Source organism: Orcinus orca, chromosome 5 (assembly GCF_937001465.1).
Source record: "Orcinus orca chromosome 5, mOrcOrc1.1, whole genome shotgun sequence".
NCBI classification, from domain to species: domain Eukaryota; kingdom Metazoa; phylum Chordata; class Mammalia; order Artiodactyla; family Delphinidae; genus Orcinus; species Orcinus orca.
Window position 1 is genome coordinate 52,831,614 of NC_064563.1, and position 11,153 is coordinate 52,842,766.

General features: G+C 45.1%; 1 protein-coding gene and 1 non-coding gene across 3 annotated transcripts; one reads left to right on the forward strand and one right to left on the reverse strand.

The window, feature by feature from the left end:
• Nucleotides 1-1,701: 1,701 nt before the first annotated feature.
• ACTRT3 (actin related protein T3) lies at nt 1,702-7,024 on the reverse strand. 2 transcript variants are annotated; one of them, XM_049709797.1, is made up of 3 exons: nt 6,786-7,024; nt 5,273-6,205; nt 1,702-1,833 (listed from the first exon to the last, which is right to left on the reverse strand). In XM_049709797.1, exons 1-2 carry the CDS (start codon nt 6,983-6,985, stop codon nt 5,287-5,289), a joined length of 1,119 nt encoding a protein of 372 aa, XP_049565754.1. In that variant the 5' UTR covers nt 6,986-7,024; the 3' UTR covers nt 1,702-1,833; nt 5,273-5,286. The 2 variants fall into 2 exon arrangements, with proteins under 2 accessions (XP_049565754.1, XP_004270620.1); XM_004270572.2 differs by lacking the exon at nt 1,702-1,833 and having other exon boundaries at nt 5,098-6,205.
• Nucleotides 7,025-8,482: 1,458 nt separating this feature from the next.
• On the forward strand, nt 8,483-8,555 carry TRNAV-AAC (transfer RNA valine (anticodon AAC)). The gene has a single exon. It is a non-coding gene; the product is annotated as a tRNA-Val (tRNA).
• The last annotated feature ends 2,598 nt before the right edge of the window (nt 8,556-11,153 follow it).

The following is an 11,153-nucleotide window of genomic DNA, read 5'->3' on the forward strand; positions in this document are numbered from 1 at the left end:
TGGAAGTTAGATTTCGGAGACGAATGGGCAGAATGACCTGTTGATTGTTTCCTAATGGGCCTTTTTCTTCCCCCCCCCCCCTTGGCAAAGAAACCTCACCCAATTCTTGGGGGGTTGGGGGTGGGATATATATTTCTTCGTACACTTTTCCGTCACCACTTAATACTTTGCACCCAAAGACGAAGACAAAGATGAAAAGCAACGACCATTAAGGAACAGAATTTCCACTCTTTTAAGAACAGACTAGATCTTCCAGTTAACAAATATTAAGTGTTTAATAATCTCACAAAAAAACACTTCTCTTCCATACCCGATTGTCGGGACTGATCGGGATATACTTTGGAAGAGGCAAAAACCTCGACAAAATCCGCAGAGCAGGAACTGCGTTGTGATACTATGATAAAGGGCAACAAAACCAGAGGAGAGGGAGGACAAAAAAGCCCTACACAGGAACGGCCAGCTGGCTATTCGTCTCACTGCCCATTCACTGGGACCAATTTTGGAGGTGCCTCCACGTGTCCTTCTGACAGTTGATTTGCACGCACTGTGGTCCAATCTGCAAGTTTGGAGGCCCACAGGCCCACCACTGACGGCGAGGGAAGACGGACGCGCACCAACGGAGTCCCTCCCAGGGAGAAAACAGACTGCCCGCGCCCCACCCCCGCAGCTCCTCCGGCTGCAAGTGTCTGAGCCGAGTCCCGGGTGCACGTCCCACAGCTCAGGGAAGCGCACCGCGCGCGGGGACCGGCTCCGTTCCTTTCCCTGCGGTAAGAGCCTCGCCTCGGCCCCCCAAGCGACCCGCGGCTGACAGAGCCCAACTCTTCGCGGCGGCAGTGGGCGCCTCCGGAGAAGCCCCGGCCGACCGCGGCCTCAGGCGGGGCGCGGGGCCTGGGCGGGCGAGCCACGCAGGTTCCCGGGAGAGGTGAGCGAGCCAGCGGCTGACATTTTTTGTTTGCTTCGGTCTGGATTGTGGATAGCGGTAGGCCGAGGCTTTTCCGCCCGCTGAAAGTCAGCGAGAAAAACAGCGCGCGGGGAGCAAAAGCGCAGCGCCTACGCCAGTCTCAGTTAGGGTTAGACACGAAATGGCAGCCACCACTCCCGGGCCCACCCTCCGCAACCCACAGCGCCTCCTCCAGCGTCTCCTTATAAAGGGAGTGGCCGCCGCCTGCGCGGATTGGCTGGGGCCAGCCCGCCGCGGCTCTCGCGAGAACCGGTCTCGCAAAATTTTTTTTTTTCAAAAGTTCTGTTTCCCGCCATGAGGACAATCGCCGCCCCACCCACATGTTCCTTACGGGAAGATTGGATCTTTTCTTCAGACGTATTAACTTGTAATTTGAAAACTAACTTGAATGCTTTTTAGCGCTGTTTTCCATCTCTTACAGACCAGGCGAGGTGCACGTTACTATCTTAAAGAAATGGAGTTCATACAAAAATTGTAGGGCCAAATTCTCAGTTCGGATCATCACGTTTGTTAGAGAACTTTACCAAAATAGATTCCCGAACAGAATCTTGGCTTGGCTCATTGGGCTGCCTCCGCGATCCTGACCTGTTCCCTTCCTGAGCAGAGGTTGTTTTATTACGTATAACTACTCTCTTCTCGATCTCAACATTGAGGACTGAATCTCCCTTTTATTAGGAAATAAAGGCTTTTCAGTCATTGACTTTGCTTTAATGTTGTGTCGTGATAGTGTTAAAAAAGAACAATGCACCATAAATTGTAGCAGGTTTTTATATTGGCCGGTACATGCTGTTTTTCATATAACTGGCTAATCTTAAAAGTTGAACTCTTCAATTGGGTGAACTTCATGGAGTTGTCGCTAGCGGCACCGCGATCTGAAAGAAAAGTAAAATGTTAAGGGGATTGGTTCGATATGGTTTAAGATAGGGGAAAATATAACTAAACGCAAATTTCACATTTTATTTCCTTTCCCTAGATTACCTGAAAAGGATCATCCATGACCCCAATGAAGAGGCTAGAGTCTGTACAGAATATTCCAGGCTAGTTGTTGGGTTAACTGCCTAAGAAACCACAGTTAAGGACCATGCCCCTGCCTAATCTAGCAAGCTACATTGGAGAACACTTTAAATTTACATCTCTTAACCTCTTTACATCTCAACTTCTTAATTTGTAAATGGAAATACTATTTGTCTTGCCCATCTCTCTGGGATGTTGAAGTTTAAATTAGATAAATGTATCTAAACAGGTTAGCCGAAACTTCTTTTAGGAAAAAAGCACTTTAAGAATTCTAAAGTGAGGGGGTTGGGATCATTCTGTTAGGGGAACCACTGACTGAAACCGCCTGCCCTGGCCAGGTACCATAGTAACCACTTGCAAGAGCTATCTTAAGCAGGAGGTCCTGGTAAGGAATGCGGAACTAATAAGCTACCACCAACCGGAAGAATTTGGGGAAGATCAAAAGGAGAGAGGAGGGCTTCTTTGGTGGCGCAGTGGCTGAGAGTCCGCCTGCCGATGCAGGGGACGCGGGTTCGTGTCCCGGTCCGCGAAGATCCAACATGCCGCGGAGCGACTGGGCCCGTGAGCTATGGCCGCTGAGCCTGCGCGTCCGGAGCCTGTGCTCCGCAACGGGAGAGGCCACAACAGTGAGAGGCCCGCGAACCACCCGCCCCCCCAAAAAAAGGAGAGAGGAGACTCCAGTCCATGTGTTGTACCAACTTCCCAGAATCCTTCTCGCTAGAATCCATCTTGGCTGAGTGATGCGTGTGCCACCAGGAAGGATCCTGAGTCAGAGTGAGTGGCCAGAGACAACACAGAAATCAACCCAATTACCATAAAACCCGAGACTGCGAGCCACGTGGCAGCGCAGTTCTCCTGTGTTCCCTTACCCTGCTGCTCTCTGCCCCGCCGCCCCTTCCCAATAAAGCCTCTTGCTTTGTCAGCATGTGTGTCTCCTCGGACTATTCATTTCCGAGTGTTAGACAAGAGCCCACTCTCGGGCCCTGGAAGAAGGGGTCCCCCTTCCTGCAACAATTCTCTCTACAGTGCTTGTGACTCTAGTGAGTACGGCATCGACTATTCAAACTGCTCTCAGATAATCATTTTCTACACCTTATCCAATCTAGTAGTTTTGCTTACAATCATAAAATGATAAACACATGTCAAAAAATGAAATGCACCTCTTCACAAATGCTTCAGGCCAAACTGAATTACTTCCTGCTGCTTGTACATGCCCATGATTTTTACACCTTGGAGGCTTTGCCCTCATGTTCCCTCTGCCATCAGTGTGCTTCTGGTCAATTCTATATAACTGCATATCTACTGGGAGTGCACCACAGAAGTCATCAGGGAAGGGGACAGAGATGAAAAGAGAAAGCCCACAATCCCTGTCCTCTAAGAACATATCTAGTAAGGGAGAAAGACAAGCAAACCAAAAGATAAGGCTGCATAAATTAAATGGTCAATAAAAGTACAAGTAATATAATGTGCTGAAGGATACAAATAATCGATTTTGACTATGGAGGAAGTAGCATGAGCTGGACCTATAAATAGTCTAATTCTATAAGCAAAAAATAACATTGTGAAAGTTCCCATAGAGACATTATCTCATTTGTATTTCATAAGGACCCTGTGAGACAGATAGGGATTAGGATTAGCAACCCCACTTATCAATGAGGAAATTGATCTTCAAAATATTTAAACAATTTGTTTAAATCATGCAGCGGGTAGGTGGCAGGGCCTGGACCTGAACCCACATATACTGCCCCTAAATTCAGAAGGACGGGCACTCTATTAGGTTTAAATTTCAGCTTCAAGCCCAGTCCCCAAAAGTCTTCCCTGAGCCTTCAAGTTGTTTTCCCTCCTGTAAGTCCCCTTTTTTTTTTTTTTTTTTTTGCACGGGCTTACTCACTGTCGTGGTCTCTCCCATTGCGGAGCACGGGCTCCGCGGCCATGGCTCACAGGCCCAGCCGCTCCGCGGCATGTGGGATCCTTCTGGACCGGGTCACGAACCCGTGTCCCCTGCATCGGCAGGGGGACTCGCAACCACTGCGCCACCAGGGAAGTCCTGTAAGTCCCATTTTATATTTCTCTTAGAACACTAAATCACTTTCCACCTTATATTATTGCAATTAAAGTATGAATTTCACCTCTCACACTGGACTGCTGGCTTCTTAAGGACACAATCTGACTCCTGATTTAGCACTTACTGCACTTAGCACAGTGCTTTCCATAGAGCAGATACTACATACTTTGAGTTATGTCAACATTGCCATCATTCTCTCAGCTACCTTCGTCATTTCAGACCCTTCTTTCCCCTTCATAACTAATTAGGCACCAAGACTTGTCAGTTTTTCATAATTTCTTCTTTTTAATTCCTATTGCTTATAATCTTGAGTATAAGACTTTACCACTTTATATCTACACTAACAACTTTCTAATTGATCACTGAATCTCCAGGGCCTTTCCCAGTCCAATTTAGCCTCCAAACTACTACCACATTCATCTTAATTTCCTTATGTCTCCTCTTTTCAAATCTTTAAAGGCTCCTTTTTGCCTATAGGACATTTAAAACAAAGCCTTCCAGTCTCTGGCCTTAATTTACCTTCCTAGTCATTGCTCTTAGTCTGCTCGATATGAGCTCTTCATTTTTAACAAAACCAGTGTATTAAACATGCCTTGAGTATGCTTTGTTCATCCTATCTAGCTTCTTGCTCATTTCCACTATGCTCTTCTGAATATCTGCCCTCTTTTATTATGCTCCCACACCCATCCTAATACCACCCTATTCATGATGGCATACCTCTGCTATGAAATCTTCCCTTATAGCAAACTTCCTTCCATAAACTTCAACAACCTTCAATCTGTATCACTCATTTGGCACATATCATGTTGTACCACAAATTGCTCTCTCCCTCCAAAGGAAGTGTAAGATCTCCAAGGTAAAGAATAACATCTTCTCAGGACTTCTCTGGTGGTGCAGTTGTTAAGACTCCATGCTCCCATGTTAGGTGGCCCGGCTTCCATCCCTGGTCAGGGAGCTAGATCCCAGATGCATGCTGCAACTAAGAAGCCCACCTGCTACAACTAAGACCCGGCACTGCCAAATAAATAAAATTAAAAGAGTAATGTCTCCTCTAGCATTTAATTTGGTTCTACTCAATAAATATGTTATTTGACTGCTTCATCATTATTTTCCCCCATTATAGAAATGCAACAGAGACATGGACCTTCCAATAACTGAAATATTTTGTTCTCCCAGAAACATATAATATCCAAAGTTTTCTGTCACATGTACTCAAAACATTTTCTTCTAACCATTTTATCTGTATTCAGAAGCATCTTTGGTGTACTATGTTGGGTCCGACTTCTTTAAATTCTGCAGTGGTGATCCACATGTGCTGGAAGGCAGAGAGGGATGCAAGAATAGAGCCTCCCACCCACACTGATATTTTCCTTTCTGGGGGAGCAATAACCTGCACAGGGGTGTTGGCAGGCACCACCTTTGCTATATCTTTAACTAGCCGCTTATCTAAACCAGGGAAAGAGGTTGATCCCCCAGCAAGGATAATATTGGAGAAAAAGGAATTCCTCAGATCTGTATCACATTTCATTATGCTGCTGAAGCACATCTTATCAATGCCAGGGGTCTCAAGATGCAGGAGACTTGGAGAGAAGAGGGCCTCTGGACAATGAAAGAGCTGGTCATGGAGTTTGATTGTCTTCCCATCAGGTAGTTGGTAAACCTTCTCTATACAATCAGCTTTCTTGGCCTTTTCCTCTTCAAAGTTCATTGCCACGTAACAATAGGTTTCCTTAATGTCTGTGACAATCTTTCTGTCTGAAGCACTAAGCAGCATGATGCCATGCTCCTTCAACAGCATCATGAGGTAGTTGGTAAGGTCAAGACCTGCCAGATCTAGCTGCTGGACACTATGAGGCAGACAGTAACCCTCAAAGATGGGTACACACTGGGTAACCCCAGCACCTGAATTCAGCACAAAGCCAGTTGTGAGGCCAGTAGCAAAGAGAGCTAGCACCCCCTGGATGGACATATAGAAGGCAGGAACCTCCAGATGCTCAAAAAACACTTCAGTGACCCGTTGCCTGTTGGCCAGTGGGTTCAGTGCTGACTCTGTAATCAAGACTGGGCCATCACAGGGCTTTAGCTTCAGGGTATCGTCGTAGATATGCTTCCACATGATCTCCATGTCCCCCCAGCAAGTAATGAGACCACGCTCCACTGGGTAGCTGTAGGAAAAGCAATAAGATAAATGGCAGCTTTAAATTTTTCCAGTGTCTACTCTCTTCAAACATGGGTTAATCCCCGTATTTATTACCAGTAGCACTTTATGGGCAGTGCCCGCCAGAGCCTCTCAGAGATGGTAACTGCCGGCAAAAGATAGCCCAGCTACCTTCCTCTGCAATTTTTGTTGCTTTCCATCTTCCCTGCCTCTTTGGAATACCCCTTTTGACTTTAAATATATATATAGGGAAATCTTCACAGTTTTAATATCAGTTAGTTGAAAACAAATAGCCCGGAAGACAAAGTTACCTTGAATTAACATTCCTAAATGAACTTGTATTTTATGAACGATAACTGTGTTTGTACGTTTGAATACATTTGAATAGATACAGCGAGCAAGCAATGTTCACTCTTTAGGTATGTGGTACCCTCAGAGATTTGCGGCTCGAGCGTTTGCAATAATGATAGCTGGCAGAGACTTTCCTGTTCCTCACTTCTTATCCTTTCTCTCAGCGTTGGGCCTCTCCTCTGGGATCCCCCTACTTTGCCTCCACGCGGGTCCTGCCCGCCGGGAGAAGGCGGTACCTGATGGAAAGTGCGCTTCTCCGCTGCTGCGCTTGGTCTCCCACGCACACTTCCTGCGCGCCCTCTGCCCCCCAGGTCTGGCCTTTGGCGCGGCCTATAAAGTTCGGGTAGACAAACTGGGGCTCCCGGGACCCAGCCAGGCCCGCCTTGATCACTCCTGAGCCGTTGTCGATCACCACCGGTAGCTGGTAGTAGCTCATGACGCCGCCGCCTCCTGTCGCCCGGCCGCTCGGGCTGCCCTGGCTGCGGGCTAGGGGGGGAGCGCGGAAAGTGATGTGCCGGTCAGAAGACCTGGAACGCCGCGTCATAGAGACCCCGGCACGGCCCCGCGGGGCCTAAGCCGGGCTGGAGGGAGCCGGGGGCTGGCGGGGAGGCGGGGGGGAGTCCCAGGCCGGGGACTCGATGGATGCAAGGTGCACTCTAAAGTGCCACCCACGATTGCGTCTCACCCGGGTTGGACCACTCCTCACCCCCTTGGAATCCGGGAATACCAATATCAGGAAAACCTGACTTTCTTCCCAGAAAGCTAGATACAAATCTAACCCTTCACAAGAGGCTTTCTCTAATACCTCGATGAGCCATAAAAACAGTTTTATTTCTCAACGTCATTACATTCTGGTTAATAGATGTCTGTCCAAGGGCCTGCGGGAAGCTCTGAAATGCGCCCTCGAAACTGGAAAAAGGTGGAGAGATTTGACAGGGTAAAGTGTCGTAGCGGGGGAGGTACGGTTCATGCTTCTGAACTTCTAAAAAGAGAATTTCGTCAACTTGTAAAAAGAGAAAGGGAAAAAGTGCTAGGACTTAAAGTGGGTTTTAAATACTTTTATTATTATTTCTATATATTCTGGGCAGTACTTTGTTGTGTTTCTTTCCCCGTGTTTTCTAAGCAAAATGTACTCAAAACCAAAAACGTATAATCTCACTTTTAAATTTTTTAAGCAATCCCATCAGGTTACCCACCCTACGCCCCCGCCCCCGGTGTAATATGGAAGCTCATTCTCATTCCCTAAAAATTCTTGATTTTTAGGCATAAGGATGTGTCTGTCTCTTTGCAGGAAAAACGATATTCCTTAGGTCATATGAAGCTCAGGCTTAGAAAAATTTATTCATGTTGTGTGCCAAAAAAGTGCATCTCGATGTCTGATTTTCTTTTTTAACCTCTTCAATTTTGCACACCCTGTAGAAGATTTTAAAACAAGTGCCGTCTAAAACAAGTACAGAGCAGAGGAAATTCAAAAGTCCCTCCACCAGAGGCTGAAAGGATCGCTTTCTCGCTAGCTAAGTAACAGCTAGGGAGTTTGGTGCTGCGCGGAGCTGCGCCCCGCTGCGGGAGCCGGGACTCCGGGATTCGCGTGCGGCCAGCCCTTCCTAGCCCGCCAAAGCCCTGAAACTCAGCCGGTACTCTCAACAGAGTAACGCGAAATATAACACTTCTTTTCCGTAGAAGAAAGTAAACCGCAAAAAAGTGCAACCAACGGGTGCCCGATTTCTACCTAGGGGCTTTGCAAAAAGTGTATGCAAATTCCAACTTTTGAAATGGTACTACTGTTCAACTGGACATACGGTTATTTTTCCTTTTTTTTTTGGTTTCATTGTTCTTTCTATTAAAAGTTACGCTAACCCTACCTTTAAGCGCTCGTGAATTGCACGTTACAACAGCGATATCAAGGACTTTCTCAGCCACTGCTGACAGGCGGGTTTCCGTAGTGTAGTGGTTATCACGTTCGCCTAACACGCGAAAGGTCCCCGGTTCGAAACCGGGCGGAAACAGTGTTCTTATTTTTTCCCGTTTACGTCCACTTACTTAACAGAGTCTTATGATGCTCCTTATGTTTGCCCACTTACTTAACAGGGTCTTGTGATGATCCTTACGTTTGCTTTTTATTTGATCCTTACGTTTGCTTTTTATTTTATTTTTGTTTACTCCTTTTCCCCCTGTTTACGTCCACTTAAACAGGGTCTTGTGATATTCCTTATGTTTGCTTTTTATTTTTAACATCTTTATTGGACTATAAGTGCTTTACAATGTTGTATTAGCTTCTGCTGTATAATAAAGTGAATCAACTATATGCATACGTACATCCCCACATCCCCTCCCTCTTGCGTCTCCCTCCCACCCTCCATATCCCACCCCTCTAGGTGGTCACAAAGCACTGAGCTGATCTCCCTGTGCTATGCAGCTGCTTCCCACTTGCTATCTACTTTACTTTTGGGAGTGTGTATATGTCATATGTATATGTCTCTCAATTTGTCCCAGCTTACCCTTCCCCCACCCCGTGTCCTCAAGTCCATTCTCTATGTCTGCGTGTTTATTCCTGTGCTGCCCCTAGGTTCATCAGACCTTTTTTTTTTTTTAGATTCCATATATGTGTTAGCATACGGTATTTGTTTTTCTCTTTCTGACTTACTTCACTCTGTATGACAGACTCTAGGTCCATCCACCTCACTGCAAACAACTCAATTTTGTTTCTTTTTATGGCTGAATAATATTCCATTGTATATATGTGCCACATCTTCCTTATCCATTCATCTGTCAATGGACACCTAGGTTGCTTCCATGTCCTGGCTATTGTAAGTAGTGCTGCAATGAACATTGTGGTACATGACTTTTTGAATTACGGTTTTCTCAGGGTATATGCCCAGTAGTGGGATTGCTCAGTCATATGGTAGTTCTATTTTTAGTTTTTTAAGGAACCTCCATAGTGTTCTCTATAGTGGCTGTATCAATTTACATTCCCACCAACAGTGAAAGAGGGTTTCCTTTTCTCCATACCCTCTACAGCATTTGTAGATTTTTTGATGATGGCCATTCTGACTTGTGTGAGGTGATACCTAATTGTAGTTTTGATTTGCATTTCTCTAATGATTAGTGATGTTGAGCATCCTTTCATGTGTTTGTTGGCAATCTGTATATCTTCTTTGGAGAAATGTCTGTTTAGGTCTTCTGCCCATTTTTGGATTGGGTTACGTTGGCTTTTTAAAAAACATAATCCTGACAGTAATTTCCACTACCTTGGGAATTTGAACTTTCAACTTGGATGTTATTTTGCTTGTTCACCAAATGTTTTTTTATTAACGGCTTGCACATGGAAGAAGTGTTTCAGACTTTAAAAAAGTTTTTAAAACTCACAACCTGATACTGAAAAAATAATATAATGTACAGCCTAATAAGAGTAATCAAACACCGCGTAAAAAATAAGCTCTGTTGCCCCCAGCACTCTTTGTATTACAAGTCATTTGGTTTTCCATTAGTTTTCCCCCTGAGATTGCTGATTTCTCTAAACGCCAGAGACCATGTTTTATGCTTTTTCCATATTCTTAGTATCTGACACCTAGTAGAGACAAATATTTCTGAATTAATAAATTACTGAAAAGGATTCTGACAAAAATAAAGTGGAATCAGAAAAAAATTATATTCATAAAAATGAAATCAAGAAAGAACCAGCCTCATTTTTTTTTTCTTATAAACCTAACGGTTGTGGGTTTTTTCACAAACATGATTCTTACCGGGAAGAAAGAATTTACAAAGAGAGCAAACAGAATCTAGTTGTAAAAAATCTCGAGAGAGAAGAAAAGAATAAATTCAAGTTGAGACTGTCCTTTAATATAAAATCACGAGTAAATTTCCTGTGGTCCTGACACAACTTTTTTTTTTAGTTGGAGTATAGTTGCTTTACAATGTTTTGTTAGTTTCTGCAGTACAGCGAAGTGAATCAGCTACATGAATCAGGATATATACATATATTCCCCCCTCCCTTGTACCTCCCTCCCACCCCATCCCCCAATCCCACCCATCTAGGTCATCACATAGCACCGAGCTGAGCTCCCTGTGCTACAACTTTTTTTTTTTTACATCTTTATTGGAGTTTAATTGCTTTACAATGGTGTGTTAGTTTCCGCTCCATAACAAAGTGAATCAGCTATACACATACACACGTTCCCACATCTCCTCCCTCTTGCGTCTCCCTCCCTCCCACCCTCCCTATCCCACCCCCCCAGGCGGTCACAAAGCACCGAGCTGATGTCCCTGTGCCATGCAGCTGCCTCCCACCATCTATCTATTTTGTGCTACAACTTTTAACAAGAAAAAATGTTGACGTTTTGGTTTTCTTAGATTATGTTGTCCGCCGGTAGTACGAAAGAATTCACCCTAACATATCAGCACGACTTATCTTACCGTTTCTGCGTCTTTTTATATTACGCAAATAACTGGCACCCCTTTCCCTCACTGTACAAAATCTGTAAATAATTGTATTAAAAATTTTCTAGTCCAGACGCAGAAGAACCTTTTCCGGTACAAAGCCCACCTTTCCCCATGCGCATGCCCAGTGTACCCTACTGCTTTGCTCCGCTTTCATGCAGCTCAGA

Coding starts and splice junctions, on each gene's coding strand:
- ACTRT3 (XM_049709797.1), bottom strand. CDS start 6,985: ATGAGCTACTACCAGCTACCGGTGGTGATCGACAACGGCTCAGGAGTG. Junction 6,206..6,785: donor AGAAGCGCACTTTCCATCAG/GTACCGCCTTCT, acceptor CTTTTCCTACAG/CTACCCAGTGGAGCGTGGTC.